At 43.2% G+C, this 20,385-nt stretch overlaps 1 protein-coding gene across 1 annotated transcript in view; it reads right to left on the bottom strand.

Moving 5' to 3' along the window:
* The window catches only part of ABHD8 (abhydrolase domain containing 8), a 60,735-nt gene that overhangs the window by 24,416 nt on the left and 15,934 nt on the right, over positions 1 to 20,385 (bottom strand). Inside the window, exon 2 of the mRNA XM_073551337.1 lies at positions 4,654 to 5,398. Coding sequence (XP_073407438.1) covers positions 4,654 to 5,390 — 737 coding nt within the window. The 5' untranslated portion in view covers positions 5,391 to 5,398. The remainder of the gene's footprint in view (positions 1 to 4,653; positions 5,399 to 20,385) is intronic.

Genomic DNA, 20,385 nt, shown 5'->3' with positions numbered 1-20,385 from the left:
GTTACCCCAACCAAATAATCTGAATGTTTTGCTATGTATATCACCATCATTGATTTAGTACAGGTATAGCATAAAAATATTGTCATACATAACAAACTATAGTAATACATTCCAATGGTAGCAAGCTGATCAACATTTAACACATGCTTATCATTTCCATGACCGTGCATTAACATTTCCACGTGTATACTGGTAGTAAATGCAATGACTGGTCTGTTTGTATCTTCCATGTTTAACACATACCCATCGTCATCTATGTATGATTCATTCTCATTACTCTGCACAAGAAGAATCCGACAAACCAGATTGCATCATCACAAATGCAAACATTGTGATTTTTTCATTCATACTTGTGAAATACAATGATGTTCATAATGGGAAATAGGAGAACGGATGCCATATGTATAGCTGTCATTGTCCTTAAACAGATTTCATCATTTTCACCTAGTTTAATGCTTGTAATAGATAACTCAATAAAAACTGATGATATTTTTGTGTTATTTTTTCATAACAGATACTACTTCATTTTAAAGCAACATGCTTTTCAATGAAAATAGACTTTCCCATTTCCCAACCAATAACAGATTCTTACTGTGCTTAGTATACAGCACAATGTTCCCACTTTTTATGAAATAATGTATAACTTGTTCTATTTAGGATGATCCTTTTACAGCAAAGTGAAGGTGTTAAACTTTCCATGAATAATTAGCTTTTTTTATTTCTCAACCCCCGATTCATCATTGTTGATTCTCCAATTTTGTGGAGTAATTTGCTCATTTTTAGTGGCTTTTGTATTTGCTCCTTATTCTTTATATGTTCCACTCTACATTTTAACTTGTCTTTCTTTTTTTAGTCTGTTTTTGTTTTTCCTTGACAGCTTTGTTTATCCAGATATTGTAAACAGATTGACGAAATGAGACTTTTACCAAATGTCACATTTTTTGGCACATCTCACTCCAAACTCTGAATGGAGTATGGAAGGTTCTAGAGGAGTTTTCATCATAGCATATTTTTGCTACGTTTTGCAACTTTGGTGCCGAAAAGTTTAAAAGCCATTTTAAGACTAAAATAATGAGCAGTTTTTGCATGGAATTTATGAACTGAATGTTAGGGTTGGCGGATCGCACTTTATTAGTTATTTTATTTAGTGTGATCGCAACCTAGGGTCCACCGTGCAGAGATCTTATCCTGCTGCCAGTAAACCATGGCGGTGCCGTGCAGCGAGCGTTCACTAAGAAGCACGCTGTGTCAACGCGACACAGTGTGAACTGAACGCAAGACTGATAACGTCTCAGAGAGGTATGCATTGGCTGAGGAATACCAGCTCAGCTAACCGCCAAGTGGCAAAGAAAATATAACTAACTAATACAGCTCCACCAAGTGGCTCAAAAATAAGAGTACCAAGCTCAGCTAACCGCCGAGCGGTACAAAATGAGGTGTGTACAATACCCAGTTGACAAAACTAGGGTTTAAGCACGTGGGTTTGACTGTGCCCCGTAACTGACCCGACAGAGAGGCAGAGTCTCCACCCCCACACACACGACCGCAAATGGTCTTAGCGTGTCGACATGCGCTCCAGGAAACCTTTTATACGTTCCTATTCAAGTCCAGTCAGACACGACCTTGCTCCGGAACTGCCATGTCACTCGAACAGCTGACAACTGACCTCCAATGAGAGGTCGCCACCTCACGAGCATGCTCAGTAGGGTGATTTCTTGACTTAGCCTCTGAAACGCCTGATCGCCCTGCCTATTGCTAGTTACTATAGCTTTGGCTGGAGATCCAGCAGTAACCAAGCGCACAGCATGAGTCTGAGCAAGGCACTGAGACCAACGTCTCTGCTGAGCAGCTCTGACTGTGGCCAAAGCAGAATGGGAGACCGCAGAGGCAGACAATCTTTGGGATCTACCCCGTGCGGTGGGAGAATCCTGGCGTCTAACACTGGATGTATCGTTTTAAAAACCTTGGCACAAACACAAGACAAAGAAAAGTTACTTCAATGAATCACAAATAGTGATCAGCGAGTATACTCGTTGCCCGGGTGGTCTCCAAGTATTTTGGCGTGCTTGGAGATTTAGTTTTCGTCGTCTCAGCTGCATGATTTGCGACTGCTAGACAGGCTGATTACATGTGTGGAATGCCTGTTTGTTAGGGAATTTCCACATGTATTCAGCCTGTCTACAAGTCGCAAATCATGCAGCTGAGACGACGAAAACTAAATCTCCGAGCATGCCAAAATACTCGGAGATCACCCGAGCATGCTCGGGGAGACCTGAGCAACGATGCTACTCGCCAATCACTAATCACAAATGATGAATCGTCCCGCATGTGTGGCGCCCCTGAGGGTTCAGTCACCACAGAGGTACTGCACCTCCTCCTGAGGTGTGGTGCCCCACCATCCAGGTAAGGTGGAGACACCTGACCACACTCCAACACCTGCATCCCACACAACATAGTAGTGTAGCAAAGCACCTTTGGTGGCTCCCTGCTGGGAACACGAAGAGTGCTGGGAGGTGGGTGGAGCTTAGTCTGCACCAGAGAGCAGGAGATTATTAGGACTAGGTCAGTCAGTATGACTCAGTGAGTGAGGGAGAGAAGATCCCCTGAGTTGGATGGATGGAAGGAAGTGCTGCAGCAGACATCAGTGACCTGGGTCTGCTGGCACAGGAAAGAGACATTAAGAAAGCCTAATTCTCCATAAGAAAGATTGATATGTACGGAACGTAAGGAGAAGTGAACTAAGGATTAGGGTTAGAGCAGAGCCCTTCCTTAAGTTCTAAGCGCATGACTGGGGTCCGGTCCCCGAGGTTGTATGGATACTAATGGTCCTGCGACAGACACTGGAGGAATAGAAGTCGTCACCACTTTATTCCAACACAAGACTTGGGGGCACAACAGCAACGAGAGTGAGCCGGGACTTAGTAGCAAGGAGTCCCCGAAGCAGGCTACAGCTGTCTGCCGTACAAGTAGAGTTCTAAGAACATCTGACAGGAGGAACTCCAGTGTAACTCAGTACTGTGAGTACTTCATTACGAGCGCTAAGGAGGGAGACGTTCAGAAAAGGCACATATGTTGGCGGAGTGGTGGAACGGAGTACTTCATCTTGCCTGGAGGTTGGCTGAGCCCCTGACCTGGAGGACATGGCACTGAGGCGGGCACCTGTATGCACAACAGACTGAGTAAAGCTTTGGAACTACATGCCCTGGTGTCCTCCACTTATTCCTGCGCCAACACACTCAGCACTGCTACATCGCTGTGCCTGACACCGCACCATCTACGTCTCCTCCCTATCTCTTCACCTACACTGCCCTGGGACTACCGCCCTACCTGTGGAGGGCCACAACATCATTGCTGCACCACACCATCTGTCCCAGAGGATCTGTCTGCAGCGTCGGTTTACTATCTTCATTGCCGAACACCACAGGTGGCGTCACGAATCATTCACTAATAAACTTTTATCATCATCCACACACTCAACATTCCCCTTTTACAATGGACGACCAGGGCCACGGACCGGGTCACAGCCACTGTGACATCTCCCATTGAAATCAACGGGCCCGGCTCCGAGTACCCCACTGCCCTGGGTGAGGACGATCCACATGTCTATAAATACATTTTGTGAAAATTATTTGCAAATATCTAGACAGCCCATTAATTTACATGCGCACTGTGTAATGCTAGTATATTCCTGTTTCTTTCAGTATAGTAAAATATAAAGACATCATAACGTAGTAAATGTCGTAAAGACAAAATAAAAAAAAACAGTTGTGAAATTAATTCCTATTTTTGCTTTTCAGTTCCACCCTACAAAGAATGTTTTCTTAGACAGTTATATTGATGAGAATTTTAAAAAGTAATGGCACTAGGAAAACAGGCAAGAAAACGGAAATAAAAAAATTAAAACTGTGTACATTCTCAAGCAGTGCTTGGCTGAGTTAGCACAGTACTGGATCAGGCACATGAATCACAGATAAATGATGAAGTGGTACTGCTGCATCCACAGCAATTCAGAGTTATGCACCTAAAAAATGGCAAAAAAAAATTTAAAAAGTGGATGCAGGACTTCATGCAACTGCACTTTCCGCTACTTAGTCAAAAGACTTAGAAATCTGACTGTGACATCAAAAGAGATTGTGTAGTCAGTACAAACCAAAAATGTAAAAGTGTCGTTCAGTGAAGACAAATTCTATCCTATTTGCAGGAGAGATGATAATTTGCTAATTGGCACAGTTTTCTCCCGTTATTCTCATTTGGAATGGAGCACAATCCGTATGCTCGGCAGAAGTTTTATTCACTCCCTGTGGGTCTGCCAAGTATTCCACTCAACTTTTTCTGTCAGCCTCTTGGAGAACGAATGGATTGACGGTTGGCTATGCACAATGCCGCTTTATTGTAAAGGGCATAATGGGAATAAAGGAGTCCCGTTCTGCCGATCTAATTTCTAGATCGTTGATAACTTCACTGGACAACCCCCTTAAACTATGTTAAAATCTAATGCTTTCAAATATGGACTAGAACAAAGGCATCAAGTACATTATTTGCAATCCATGAAAAACATGTTATTGATGTGTCCCAAAGTAAGTATAATATGAAAAATGAAAGCAAACACATTCACAAGAAAATCTAAAAATGGATTTTAGTTTTCTATCTTACCCATACGAATGTCCCACCAAGATATTTCTCTTCTTGCCATAGCGCTTGAACACGCATCTCATATCCTCGGCAAGAGCATAAAAGGTATAAGCAGCACCTATCTGTGGTGCTGCACTTGAACCATGTCCCACCAAATCGGGTGCTACAACTTCATACCCAAGTTTTGAGAAGAAATCAAGTTGTTCTTTCCATATGTCAAGAGAGCCTCCAACACCATGAATGAAGAACAGAACTACATCAGAATGTGTGCCTTTGCAGCTAGTAACACGTCTTTGGCAGTCAACCTGCACCACTTTCTTCGGCTTACGTTTCTTGCGCCTCCCAGGTGGTAAATCACTCTCTTTTCCTGCAGCACTTTCATTACCTGTGCTGGTATAATCTGAAAGCTCCACTTCCAATGTTCCAGCTGGTTCAGTATTCCCATTGCGGCAGTGCAAGATCTCAGAACGTAGAGCGGTACCAAGATTTTCTATCACGAGCTGCCCATTGCGATAGACAGTTATTCGACGCTTGCATTGGATCTGTCCTCGGCCTGTTTTCTTCACTTCCTCTAGTCCCTCCTCTGCTCCAGCTCCTGATCGAGAGGGCAAGATGTGTCGCACTCTTAAAACACGGCCTGGCTTTACCTCGACAAAATCGAAACCATCGCTGGTTTCGGAAATGTCTGCAGGACCCACAGAATTTGGTGTTTTGCCTGTCAGGCAGTACATTATTCGTTCTGCTATGCTGGTCAACATGGTGTGTCCTATAATGAAAAAAAAATAAGGCATTATTTGTGATCTCTGATGATTACCATCAGATTTGGAACAGTGTTTAAATAAATGATTGTTTCTGTAGCTGCAGAGACTGAAATAATTCAAATCATTAGTCATAAAGGGCCCACACGAGGCTTGGTGGTTTCTATTGTTGCCTTTGGTCCTAATTTCGAATCTGACCAAGGATTACATCTGCATTGAATTTCTATGTTCTCCGTATATTTACCTACAGTTGGTATTCTCCAGCTTCCTTCCGCAGTCTAAAAGCAAATTTGTAGGTCATCTGGCCTCTTGTGAAATTGGCTACAGTGTGTGTCCATGTCTGAGATAAAAGGATTGATTTGGAAACAGGGACTGATGAGAATAGTGAGAATCTTTTTATAGCACAACGGAATGGGTATATTATATAAGAAATGGGTATATTAGAAATAATAATGAATATGAAAAAAGCAACATCTACCATCTGCTTTGAGAGTTACTAACTCATTGTTGTAACAATAAAAGCCTGGGCTACCTGATACGTGTAAAAAAAACAGTAGCTGTACCCATTGCACTTGACTTTCAATAACAGTGGTCTTCAACCTCTGGCTTCCAGCAGTCACATGCTGCTAGTTGAAGTTGTTTGAAAACCATACATTAGGAACAACTTTTGTGGATGATGGATCTGTCCAGTGAATAGCTTCAATCAATCATCAGCTTTCCGCTGTTCTATCTGATCTTCCTGTTTGCAGTTGACAAGAACAGTAGAACAGTTGTCCAGAAAAGAACCAAAATTACCGTATACGTAATAAATATAGCCTGTTTCCTAGCACAAGCAACACTGTTCAAGAATGTTTCAATGAGACTTGTCCTTTTGTGTGTCAACTAGGTTATCTACATTAACTCTGAATTAAAATATCTTTTATGAGAATAAGACTTTTATCAATTTGCTATGCCAGACAAATCAGCAATCATAGCAACTTCTCTGTCAATATAGAGCAGAATTCACAGATAAGTTGGCCATCACTCTTCATCCAGCATCCAGACTTTATCAGGTTGTTTGGATAAAAAAAGACAGATGTGACAATATGTTGCTAAGTTTTCATTCCATGCCTAGAAGACTTGGTTCTGTCCTTAAAGGTCATACAAAATACTAGATATAATAGTTTTTTATGTGGGGTGTATTTATTTTTGTATCAAGTAATTTGAGTAAAACTGAAGATTTTGTAATTAAAGTTATATTATTAACCCCTACCGACATTTAACATATCCGTGCTTACCAACCTATGACGTATGGATACGTCATAGCGATTTTGAGCGCACAGAGGCTGTGATCGCCGCTGGGTGTCAGATGATTATGACAGCTGACACCTGGAGCAGGAGTAGTGCCCATGCCGCTCCTGGCACTTTAACCATCTAAATACTGTAATCGATAGGGATCCCCCCCTCTGCTCGACGACATCGCGTGGGACCGATTGTTGACATGTTGACCCGATGTCGTCATGGTCCAGGTCACCAGAGCTAGCAAACTTGCTAGATCATGCTTAGAGCATGATCTAGCAAGTTTGTCTGCCAGTGCAGCACGGACAGTTTGCAAAGCATAGGAAAGGGAAGAAAAATGTAAAAATATAAAAAAAGAAAAATAACAAAATAATTTAAAATAAATTTTATATATATATATATATATATATATATATATATGTGTATCTCACACAAGTAGAATATCATTAAAAAGTTAATTTATTTCTGTTTTTCAATACAAAAAGTGAAACTCATATATTATAAAGAGTCATTACAAACAGAGTGATCTATTTCAAGTGTTTATTTCTGTTAATGTTGATGATTATGGCTTACAGCCAATGAAAACCCAAAAGTCATTATCTCAGTATATTAGAATACTTTATAACACCAGCTTGAAAAATGTTTTTAAAATCCGAAATGTTGGCCTACTGAAATGTATGTTCAGTAAATGCACTCAATACTTGGTCGGGGCTCCTTTTGCATCAATGCGACGGGGCATGGAGGCGATCAGCCTGTGGCACTGCTGAGGTGAGCCCAGGTTGCTTTGATAGTGCTCTAAAATTTCCTGGTAGATGGTTGCGCTGACTTTGGTCTTGATAAAACACAGTGGACCTACACCAGCAGATGACATGGCTCCTGAAACCATCACTGATTGTGGAAACTTCACACTAGACCTCAAGCAGCTTGGATTGTCTGTCTCCACTCTATCTCCAGACTCTGGGACCTTGATTTCCAAGGTCTAGTTTGAAGTATCCACAATCCATGATGGTTTTGCGAGCCATGTCATCTGCTGGTGTAGATCCACTGTGTTTTATCAAGACCAAAGTCAGCGCAGCCGTCTACCACGAAATTTTAGAGCACTTCATGCTTCCCTCTGCCAAAAAGTTTATTGGAAATGGAAATTTCATTCTCAAGCATGAATTGGCACCTGTCCACACTACCAAGAGTACCAATACCTGGTTTAAAAACAACAGTATCACTGTAAACTAAACTGACGTTAACTCCATAGAGAATCTATGGGGTATTGTCAAGAAGAAGATGAGAAACACCAGACCCCACATTGCAGATGAGCTGAAGGGAAAAACAAAACCTAAAATATAACTTTTATTTGCATTGTTAAAAATGCATCCAATAAATCAGGTGCTAGAGTCAAACAGGTACAGTCCACAAAAAAATTAAGTCTAGATGGATTCAATCTCTATACTTTATATAAAACTGAGTGTGTGTGTGTGTGTGGGTGTGTGTATCACCAACCAATTATGAAGCATCTTTCATTTCACCAGAGCTGGTTAAAAGAAGCTGAGCTGTGATTGGTTGCTATGAGCAAGTTTTCCCACTTGACAACACCTCAGCAGACACTGACATGGTGGGAGAAATCTAGCATCCCTGGGAACATAAGCTCCCAGACATTGTCTGCCCCCCAAAAAGGAGCACAGATCACATGACAGAAATGAATCCCCCCCTCCTGTGCCCATATACACATCACACATCCTCCATCATATAGGCACATCTTCCCTCTTAAAGGGATCTCCAGTATGGAAGTTAGGGCAAATCCATCCAGCGCTTTGGTTTTGACCCCAGGCCTCTCTTAAAGGGATCCCTGGTATGGACGTTAGGACCGTTCCACTCAGCTCTGTGGTTCTGACCCCAGTTTCTCTTAAAGGGATCATTGGTATGGAATTTAGGGCAAATCCACTCTGCGCTTTGGTACTGACCCCAGGCCTTTCTTAAAGGATCTCCGGTATGGAACTCAGGGCAATTGCCTTCAAATGCTCTGGTACTGACCCCAGGCTCTCTTAAAGGGATCTCCTGTATGGAAGTTAGAGCAAATCCCTCAGTGCTCTGATTCTGACACCAGGTGTTGTGAATTTGCTTTCTGGCCCCCTTTGGTTAGTACTGAAGGTAGTGGAGCTACAAATCGACAGAGGGGTTGTCAAATCGACAGAGGGGTTGCGAGTTCTCTTTCTGGTGGTTACTGGAGGTAATGGAGCTGATCTGATTGACAGAGGCTTGCCACCTGATAATGATGATGATGAGTGGGGATCTGGGGTTTCAGATTGGGTTTAAAGACAGCCGACTCCCTCTATTGCTGCTGGTGATTTGCTTCCTGTTGCTCCTGAGGTCTGATTTCTCCAGCTCTGTCCCTACATGTTCAGCTAAGTGGTTTATTTGCTGTTCTGTTTGCATTTGATCTGGTTTTGTCTATCTCTTCTTGGTGCGGGTCAGTCAGCTCCTGTTACTGCTTGTGCCAGTTTGTTTTATCCCGTTAGATTGGTCTCTTTTTGCTCTGCTTTCAGAATATACCAGAGTGCTGATATAGTGGGGGGGCGAAGTTGTGTGTCTTCAGTGTTTTTTGCATTAGACGTGTTGGACTTTTTGCAGGGTTTTTTGCATGATTGCAGACACTGTCTTTCCTTTCCTTTCCTGTCCTGTCTAGTCAGTGTGGGCCCCATCATTTGCTCAGTCTATTTTTCTGCCTGTGTTTGTGTTTTCATCTTGTCTTACTGACAATATATGTTTGGGAGCTATCTATTCCTTTGGGGTCTGCTCTGGTGCAGTTTAGATTTCCCCTTTCTTGCTTTGGGCTTAGTTAGCTCTCCGGCTGTGCCGAGGCATCTAGGATCATCGTAGGTACGCTCCACGGCTACTGCTAGTTGTTGTGGATAGGATCAGGGGTCTGGAATCCACCTAGGTACCAACCTCTCTGGTTTTCTGTGGCTTAGCCTGGACCTGCTCTCCTCCTCGGTGACCCATTCATAACACCCAGGCTTCTATTAAAGGGATCATTGGTATGCAACTCAGGGCAAATCCACTCAGCGCTCTGGTTCCGATCCCAGGCTCTCTTAAAGGGATCCACGGTATGGAAGTTAGGGCAAATCCACTCAGCGCTCTGGTTCTGACTCAAGGCCCCTCTTAAAGGGATCCCCGGTATGGAAGTGAGGGCAAATCCTCTCTGCGCTTTGGTACTGACCCCAGGCATCTCTTAAAGGGTTCTCTGGTATGGAAGTTATGGTAAATCCCTCAGTGCTCTGATTCTCACCCCAGGCTTCTATTAAAGGGATCCCCGGTATGGAAGTTAGGACCGTTCCACTAAGCACTCTGGTTCTGACGCCAGGCGTCTCTTAAAGGGATCCCCAGTATGAAAGTTAGGGCAATTCCACTCAACGTTCTGGTTCTGACCCGAGATTAAAGGGATCCCCGGTATGGAAGTCAGGGCAATTGCCTTCAAATGCTCTGGTACTGACCCCAGGCTCTTTTAAAGGGATCTCCTGTATGGAAGTTAGGGCAAATCCCTCAGCGCTCTGATTCTCACCCCAGGCTTCTATTAAAGGGATCATTGGTATGGACGTCAGGGCAAATCCACCCAGTATGAAAGTTAGGACCGTTCCACTTAACGCTATGGTTCTGACCCCAGGCTGACGGAAAGATGTGGGATATTAGGGGTAGTAGTCCGGTGGCTCTGGCTGACGGAATAATGTGGGATATTAGGGGTAGTAGTCCGGTGGCTCTGGCTGATGGGATGATGTGGGATATTAGGGGTAGTAGTCCAGTGGCTCTGGCTGACGGGATGATATGGGACATTAGTGGTAGTTGTCCAGTGGCTCTGGCTGACGGGATGATGTGGGATATTAGGGGTAATAGTCCGGTGGCTCTGGCTGACGGGATAATGTGGGATATTAGGGGTAGTAGTCCGGTGACTCTGACTGACGGGACAATGTGGGATATTAGGAGTAGTAGTCCGGTGGCTCTGGCTGATGGGACGATGTGGGATATTAGGGGTTGTTGTCTGGTAGCTCTGGCTGACGGGATGATGTGGGATATTATAGTGAATGTGGCTATGCGGAGTGGGCGGAGCTCTACACTCAGCTTTATATATATATACATTAGATATAATCATTATAATTTGTTATAACTAACCGTACTTAGTTACTATGCCCGGGCAGTGCTGGGCTATTCAGCTGGTAATCAATAAAGTTCAGAGAAAAATGGGACTAATCTCACCCTGTAAGGCCCTAACAGAGGCCGTACCTGACTGGGGAGGTTGGCACCCTAGTTGTTGACGATGCGTTGCCTCCGCTCAACGTTGGTAGTTCTGTAAGGCTGTGTGCACACACTGCGGATTTTGCTGCGGTTCCGCAGCGGTTTTGGCCGCTGCGGACCCGCAGCAGTTTTTGCTGCGGTGTACAGTACCATGATTCCCTATGGGAATCAAAAAACGCAATGCAGATGGTGCGGAATTTTCCGTGCGGATTATCTGTGGTTTTCAATCCGCAGAAAGAATTGACATGTCAATTCTTTCTGCGGATTCCCCTGCAGTTTGCTATCTCCTCCATTGAGGAGATGAAAAACCGCAGGGCAAAACCGCAGAGCAATCCGCAGGTAAAACCGCAGGTATTTTGACCTGCGGTTTCACCTGCGGATTTTACAAAATCCGTTCGGATTAATCCGCACCAAATCCGCAGCGTGTGCACACAGCCTTAGCCCTAGAACACTCTACACAAACCAAAAAATGGGATACACAGAAAACACACACACATATGACCGAAAAAATACCCCTAATGAGAAGACAGATATTGTCTCATATAAAGAAACAATATCTGTCTCCCCACAGACTTCTCTGTTACACGTGACCGAAAGTGACGCCCTTCTGCAACTGCTGGGAACTTACATTTAATGGTGGCACGTACAATCGAAACACGACGCACACTGCATTGCTCTCTCGGCCTCCGGGGGAAATGGAAGCCCTGATTTTGATCCCCAGATGAACCCTAAATCACCTAGAGGGGGAGCGCGTCAGGTTTTCTTCATATCTATGGCTGATAAGTATTTTTTCTTATTGTTGCATTCTGGTGTTACTGAATATGGCATTGTTATTTATCGATACCTAAGAATTCTTTTGTGACTGATCAATACTCCCATTGGCTATAATAGCGTGGATAACATACCATGAATAACTTTTTTTATCTACATGCTGTGCGGGGAACTGGCATTTAAGTGGAGTTTATGAAGCTCTATGTAGACGAATAAGACTGCTGTTAATTGTCAGGCATTTTTAGGGGGTTACTACCCAGATATACAGTGCCTTGCGAAAGTATTCGGCCCCCTGGAACTTTTCAACTTTTTCCCACATATCTTGCTTCAAACATAAAGATTCCAAATGTAAATTTTTGGTGAAGAATCAACAACAAGTGGGACACAATTGTGAAGTTGAATGAAGTTTATTGGTTATTTTACATTTTTGTGGAAATTCAAAAACTGAAAAGTGGGGCGTGCAATATTATTCGGCCCCTTTACTTAATACTTTGTTGCTCCACTTTTTGCTGCAATTCCAGCTGCAAGTCGCTTGGGGTATGTCTATCAGTTTTGTACAGCTACATATGGGGTTATTTCTACATTAAGCAGAAATTGTGGGACATATTTTGGTGCCATTTTTACTCATTTTCCAGTGAGAAAAAGTAAAATCTGGGGCTAAAACAAAAATTTGTTGGTAAAAATGTAATTTTTTTTTCTTCACTGCCCAATGGTATAAAATTCTGTGACCCACCTGTGATGTCAATATGATTACTGCACCTAGATGAATTCATTGAGAGGTTTAGTGTCAGAGACACCGCACTGCACTTTCTCATAGAGCCAGTGCTTGTGTCCTGAGAACAGAAGCAGTGCTAAAAGATACCTGTAGAGACGGGCAGCAGAGGTGACCATGCGTGCTACAGGCTAATAGTGTCAGGGTCCAGTCAGTGCTGGAAAGTAAAGATGCATAGGACCTGCGGACACTGAAACTGAATAGTCTGCACGGGACCTATGGTCATGTGACTGCAAGGGGGCGGGGCTTAGCGTCCTGTATTCAGATAGGACAGGACACCATACAACAACTCAGAGTCAGGCAAAACAGAGGTCACAGCAGTACGGGCAAACGAGGTACAGGAGGGACAAACAGACGGGAGGTCAGACAAAGCCAAAGGTCATACACAAGAGGGCGACGTGGTACCAAGGGGACAAGCAGAGAGAAGTCGGGTCACAAGCAGAGAGTCATACACGAGAGGTAGCGCAGTACAAGAGGGTCAGGCAGAACTCGTAACAGGGACAGAACCAGATCACAACCGAACAAGCAAGCAAGATATCAGGCACAAGGCACACGTATACAAGAGGTCACTTAACTCAGCCGAGGGCAGGAGTATAACTGACACTGGACCCAGGTCCAGTGAACCCTAAATAGCCTCCTGCTGCCAGAGAGAGGCAGCACAATTAACCCCTAGTCTAACCAGGACGGGTCAAAGCGAAATCCCGTCCTGGATCATGACATTTAGTATGTAAAATGGTGTCTCTTATGAGAGGTTCTGCTGTTTTGGCACCTCAGGGGCTCTGCCAATGTGACATGGCACCCTCAAACACTGCAGCAAAATCTGAACTCCAATATAGTGCTTCTTTCCTTCTGAGCTTTGCACTGTGCATCAAAAGCAGTTTTCAACCATATATAGGATATCGGCATACTCAGGAGAAATTGCACCATAAATTGTAAGGTGCAATTTCTCCTGTTACCCTTATGAAAAGGCAAAATTTGGGGCTAAAAAACATTTTTGTGGGAAAAATATGATTTTTTTATTTTCACGGCTCAATGTTACAAACTGCTGTGAAGCACATCAGGGGCTCTCCAAAAACGACATGGCATCCACTAATTATTCCAGCAAAATTTGCATTCAAAAAGTCAAAAGGTGCTCCTTTTCTTCCGAGCCCTGCCATGTACCCAGAGGCGTATCTAGGCTTCCTGGCACCGGGGGCAAGAATTTGTTCGGCGCCCCCCCACTCCAAATCCCCCACACATTAACCCCATCCCCACTCATTAACCCCCATCCCCACTCCAAATCCCCCACACATTAAATAACCCCCATCCCCACTCCCAAATCCCCCCCACACATTATGTACCCCCCACTCCAAATCCCCCACATATTAACCCCATCCCTACTCATTAACCCCCCAAACAATAACCCCCATCCCCACTCATTAACCCCCCCGTCCATACTCCCAAATCCCCCAACACATTATGTACCCCCCCCACTCCAAATCCCCCACATATTAACCCCCATCCCCACTCATTAACCCCCCAGACATTAATTCCATCCCCACTCATTAACCCTCCACAAATTAATTCCATCCCCACTCAATAACCCCCATCCCCACACATTAACCCCCATCCCCACTCATTAACCCCCCCACACATTAACCTCCATCCCCACTCATTAACCCCCCCAGTCATTAACCCCCATCCCCGCACATTAACCCTATCCCCACTCTTTAACCCCCCCACACATTAACCCCATCCCCACTCATTAACCCCATTGCCACACATTAACACCCCCCATCTTCGGTGGTTTCTTCAGCTCCACATTGGAGCACACTTACCACCAGTGCTGAGCGTTCACTCTGGGCGCCGGGGAGTGTCGTCAGCAGCGTGATCACATGACATGTCACGCTGCTGACGCCGCTCTAGCCCGGCGGTCAGAGCTGCAATTGTACTGGCGTCTATACAGACGTCAGTACAATTGTTCCCTGGGAGCCGGCACGCGCACCTTCTCTGCGCCGGCTGTCAGCTTGACAGCTGACACAGAGAACCAACAACTCTCAGGCCGGGGGGGCGGCAGAACGCAGCCGCCAGGGAGGACACTGCGGACCGCTGCATTCCGGCCCGGACTGCGCCCCCTGCCGGCTGCGCCCGGGGCAACTGCCCCGGTTGCCCCCCTCTAGATACGCCCCTGCATGTACCCAAACAGTGGTTTTGCCCCAAATATGGGATATCAGCAGCATGCTCAGGAGAAATTGAAGAACAAATTTTGGGGTCCATTTTTTTCCTGTTACCCTTGTGAAAATAAAAAAAATTGGGTCTAAATTTAAATTTTTGTGAAAAAAGTTATTTTTAAATGTTAATTTTTTCCTTCCACATTCTAATGAATAACTTCCTGAATGTGGTTTTGAGCACTTTGAGGTTATGTGCTCACGTTAGCGTTTTTAAACACTCAGGAAGCTGATCCCCTTCCCAGAAAACGCACATCTTTTTTCCACGCGTTTCTTGCGCGTTTTTTGCACAAAAGACGCACGTTTTTGACGCGCGTTTTCTGGGATCATTGGGGAAGGCTAAAAATGCTCAGCAATGCGGAAATTAGAGAGCATGCTGCGTTTTTAGACGCTAAGCGATTCCTGAGCGTTTAAAAACGCATGCATTGGCACAAATAGCCAAAAACGCATGCAAATTAATTTGAAGCGTCTTTTAAGCGTTTCTGCAGCATCTGAGCCGGCACAAACGCTGCGGAAATGCTTAAAAAAATGCAACGTGGGCACACAGCCTGAGGGGGTGCAGTTTTTAGAATTATGTCACTTTTGGGTATTTTCTGTCATATGGAACCCTCAAAAGTCACTTCAAATGTGATGTGGTCCCTAAAAAAATGGTTTTGTAAATTTTTGGTTGAAAAAAATGAGAAATCACTGGCCAACTTTAACCTTTATAACATCCTAACAAAATAAATTATGTTTCAACAATTGTGCTGATGTAAAATAAACATGTGTGAAATGTTATTTATTAGCTATCTTGTGTGACATAACTCTCTGAATTAAGGGCATAAATATTAAAAAGGTAGAAAATTGCTAAATTTCAGGGTTTTTTTACAGATAAACACAAGTCATATCAATGAAATTTTACAACTATTCTGAAGTACAATATGTCACAAAAAACTCAGAATCAGTGGGATATGTTGAAGCGTTATGACTTCAAAGTGACACTGGTCAGAATTGTCAAATTTGGCCTGGTCATAAAGGTGAAAACAGACTTGAAGGGGGTTAATCTTACTTTTAAGGGTTATCGGTTAAAAAAAAAATGTTCAATGAAACCGAGTCTCATCAAAATTTTGACAAACTGTTATTGTGTTCAGTGAGACATGGATTAAAATCTTACTTATCAACATGGCATAAATCATATAAATGATATAAATGGCTCGTATATATGGCACTTATCCTATATGTTTTTCATTTAGCTGTAATCTTCAATTCTAGGTGTCAATTGAGGTGTGAGAATCTTTTACCTCCTCCGCAATACACAATGTTCAGACTTTTCTCATTTGCAATTTAAACCCATCTGGAATCAGTCTGCAGTTCTGACAGATAAAATCACTGTATTCCCAGCTTCTTATATTCCAAGAAATATCAGCTAGAACATGTGTTATAGTTCTCAGATACTTAACGGTTCATAGAAACACTTTAACAAGTGACAAGTCAACAACATTGGACTAACTATACACCTCTGGAAAGTTTGCTGTGTAATTTAGACCATTACCAGAAAAATAATTACTGCACTTTCTACATGATGATAGTAAGGTACATGAAACTTATCTGGGTGGACCCCATCATAGCCATTGCATTTTGCCTTATGCAAGGGAGATGTAGCTGGCAGCCAGCAATTCTATGCTCAATCAATACTTATTGACCAATATGTAAACCTAAGCTCACCATGAGAGTGACGGGCATAGTGTATCACTTAGTGCCATTGGATCCACATAAGCTTAACCAGCAGACTTTTTAGTATAGTGCATCATTTTGTACACAACCAGTCTACTGTGTGAACAGTGTGACCGCCCTCTTTCTGAGTTGGGAAAGCCATCCAGTCTGGCCTACGCTGTTACTAGTGGTTCAGCCGCTCGACCCTTATTCACATTCACGCCACTTGGCAAGTGAAAAGGTTTTAAATACTAGAGTAGGGACTGTCCCACAAGGGTTGCCGTGACGTGGCGGGATGGCTTGTATATTATTGATCAAAATTATGTTTACTAAATACCCTTATTATCATTATTACCTTTATGCATTATTTGCAGTTTATTTTTTACATTTTAGTTCAGGATATTTGTGTTTTTTGCTTTCTGTCTTCTCTGGTTAATGGTCATGTATTAATATGCATTTACATTGTGCATACACATTTACTTACTTTCTCAGTTCAGATTCGTTTTTTATTTTTTTCGGGTTTTTTTTTTTTCGTTTTTTGTGTGAACGTATGTACTGACCTTTGTTTCTAACCTTGTTCCACACTTACTAACTGCCACTGATATTGAACAGTTCCAATGAAACTGGTGAAAATTATGCCCATTGCATGGAAGATATGTCTCTTGCTCTTTTCCTAGCTATCCATCTTGCACAGTTTTTGTTTAGTTGCTTAACAGTACACCCCTGACTTCAAAAGACTTGATCTGCAGTAATAGTATGTTAGCTTTCATTGCCGCATCTGGATAAGCAGTTGTACTTGAATGTCAGTGGACACAAACAGTTCATTCAAATATCAGATAGCATGGAGGCTTCTACTCAAATGTGATCATGCCAGAAATAAATGAACTGATTCTATTAGATAACATTAAGGCTATGTGCACACGTTGCGGATTCCGCTGCGGGTTTTTCCGTGCGGAAACGCAGGTAAAACCGCAGGTAAAGTGACCTGGGGTTTTCCTGCGGTTTGGTCTGCGGTTTTGCCCTGCGGTTTCACATCTCTACTATGGTAAAGGTATGAAACCGCTGCGGAATCCGTACAAACAATTGACATGCTGCGGTTTGTAAACCACAGCAAAACCGCGCGGAAAAATCCGCACCGTCATCACAGCGTTTTTGAAACCCCATAGGGTTTCATTGTACTGTACATGGTCAGCGGAACTGCTGCGTTTCCGCAGGGCCAAAACCACTGCAGAAACACAGCAGAATCCGCAACGTGTGCACATAGCCTAAAAGTAACCGGATTGGAAGTGTTTCCACACTCTCTGGAATTATGAGACGAGTTATAGAAAACAAAATTGCATGCTTATTGTCAACCCGTTTCAGAGTCTTTCCCCAGGATATTCATACAAAAATAGACTATTGACTATTTTTGCATGTTGTCCTGAGGAAGGAGTTGGTGGACTCTGAAACGCGTTGACAATAAGCCTGCAATTTTATCTACTATAACTCGTCTCATAATTCCAGAGAGTGCGGAAACACTTCCAATCCGGTTACTTTTATTAATGTTCTATGGAAGCTGCTGCATCTGGTCTTTAGGCTCTTTAAATGTGGTGTCTCACACAACCTTGCAAAGTGAGCGGTTTTACTTTTCATTCATCAAACTTTTAACCTGGATAAGTTACTATTGCGCTTTTGCAATTCCTTACATATTATATAACATTGACTCATATAAACTAGATGCATCTGTTTCAAATTTTCCATGCCCATCGCATTATAATTCCTTCCCGCCACCGCTCCCTACATCACCGTAATTTCCCAGCAGATCCCGCGCTTGCACAATGACTTTCAGCTTTCTGGGCATGTGCACTGAATCTGGTGTACATTCCAGCTTCATATCCTATGTGGGCATGCTCTATAGCCGCTTAGAATCAGTGGCCACATGATGGTTTGTGAGCGCGCACGCTAGGTGCGCCACTGTCTCCCCACTCACTGCCCTGACTCTTAGCAGTTCCGGATTATGTGCACATAGGATATCAAGCTGGGACATACACTAGATACAGTGCACATGCCCAGAAATCTGAGAGTCATTGCGCAAGCGCAATACATGCTGGAAGATTGCAGTGATGTACGGAGCAGTGAAGGGAAGGAATTATAATGTGATGGGCATGGAGAAGTTGAAAAGACATTTGACTGATTGTGACTGGAAAGCTAGAGATCCCCACCCCTCTAACTGAAACAGAAGGTACAGTCATGGCCAAAAGTATTGACACCCCTGCAATTCTGTCAGATAATGCTCAGTTTCTTCCTGAAAATGATTGCAAACACAAATTCTTTGGTATTATTATCTTCATTTAATTTGTTTTAAATGAAAAAAACACAAAAAGAATTGTCCTAAAGCCAAATTGGATATAATTCCACACCAAACATAAAAAAGAGGGTGGACAAAAGTATTGGCACTGTTCGAAAAATCATGTGATGCTTCTCTAATTTGTGTAATTAACAGCACCTGTAACTTACCTGTGGCACCTAACAGGTGTTGGCAATAACTAAATCACACTTGCAGCAAGTTGACATGGATTAAAGTTGACTCAACCTCTGTCCTGTGTCCTTGTGTGTACCACATTGAGCATGGAGAAAAGAAAGAAGACCAAAGAACTGTCTGAGGACTTGAGAAACCAAATTGTGAGGAAGCATGAGCAATCTCAAGGCTACAAGTCCATCTCCAAAGACCTGAATGTTCCTGTGTCTACCGTGCGCAGTGTCATCAAGAAGTTTAAAGCCCATGGCACTGTGGCTAACCTCCCTAGATGTGGACGGAAAAGAAAAATTGACAAGAGATTTCAACGCAAGATTGTGCGGATGTTGGATAAAGAACCTCGACTAACATCCAAACAAGTTCAAGCTGCCCTGCAGTCCTAGGGTACAACAGTGTCAACCCGTACTATCCGTCGGCGTCTGAATGAAAAGGGACTGTATGGTAGGAGACCAAGGAAGACCCCACTTCTTACCCCGAGACATAAAAAAGCCAGGCTGGAGTTTGCCAAAACTTACCTGAAAAAGCCTAAAACGTTTTGGAAGAATGTTCTCTGGTCAGATGAGACAAAAGTAGAGCTTTTTGGGCAAAGGCATCAACATAGAGTTTACAGGAGAAAAAAAGAGGCATTCAAAGAAAAGAACACGGTCCCTACAGTCAAACATGGCAGAGGTTCCCTGATATTTTGGGGTTGCTTTGCTGCCTCTGGCACTGGACTGCTTGACCTTGTGCATGGCATTATGAAGTCTGAAGACTACCAACAAATTTTGCAGCATAATGTAGGGCCCAGTGTGAGAAAGTTGGGTCTCCCTCAGAGGTCATGGGTCTTCCAGCAGGACAATGACCCAAAACACACTTCAAAAAGCACTAGAAAATGGTTTGAGAGAAAGCACTGGGGACTTCTAAGGTGGGCAACAATGAGTCCAGACCTGAATCCCATAGAACACCTGTGGAGAGATCTAAAAATGGCAGTTTGGAGAAGGCACCCTTCAAATATCAGGGACCTGGAGCAGTTTGCCAAAGAAGAATGGTCTAAAATTCCAGCAGAGCATTGTAAGAAACTCATTGATGGTTACCGGAAGCGGTTGGTCGCAGTTATTTTGGCTAAAGGTTGTGCAACCAAGTATTAGCCTGAGGGTGCCAATATTTTTGTCTGGCCCAGTTTTAGAGTTTTGTGTGAAATGATCAATGTTTTGCTTTTTGCTTCATTCTCTTTTGTGTTTTTTCATTTAAGACAAATGAAATGAAGATAATAATACCAAAGAATTTGTGTTTGCAATCATTTTCAGGAAGAAACTGAGTATTATCTGACAGAATTGCAGGGGTGTCAATACTTTTGGCCACAACTGTATATGGGCCAATCATCAAAGTATAAAAAGTGATTTTTGCTATAAATACTGGCATGTTTTGCTTAAGAAAAACATGCTAGAAACATGCAATGTGCATCACTAATAAGACATTGGGGGCAGTTTAATAGCAAAA

Source organism: Dendrobates tinctorius, unplaced genomic scaffold, assembly GCF_039654945.1.
Source record: "Dendrobates tinctorius isolate UK_male_01 unplaced genomic scaffold, ASM3965494v1 ptg000175l, whole genome shotgun sequence".
Taxonomy (NCBI): domain Eukaryota; kingdom Metazoa; phylum Chordata; class Amphibia; order Anura; family Dendrobatidae; genus Dendrobates; species Dendrobates tinctorius.
The sequence above is the reverse complement of the archived record's forward strand: the minus strand, read 5'-3'. Positions and strand labels throughout refer to the sequence as shown.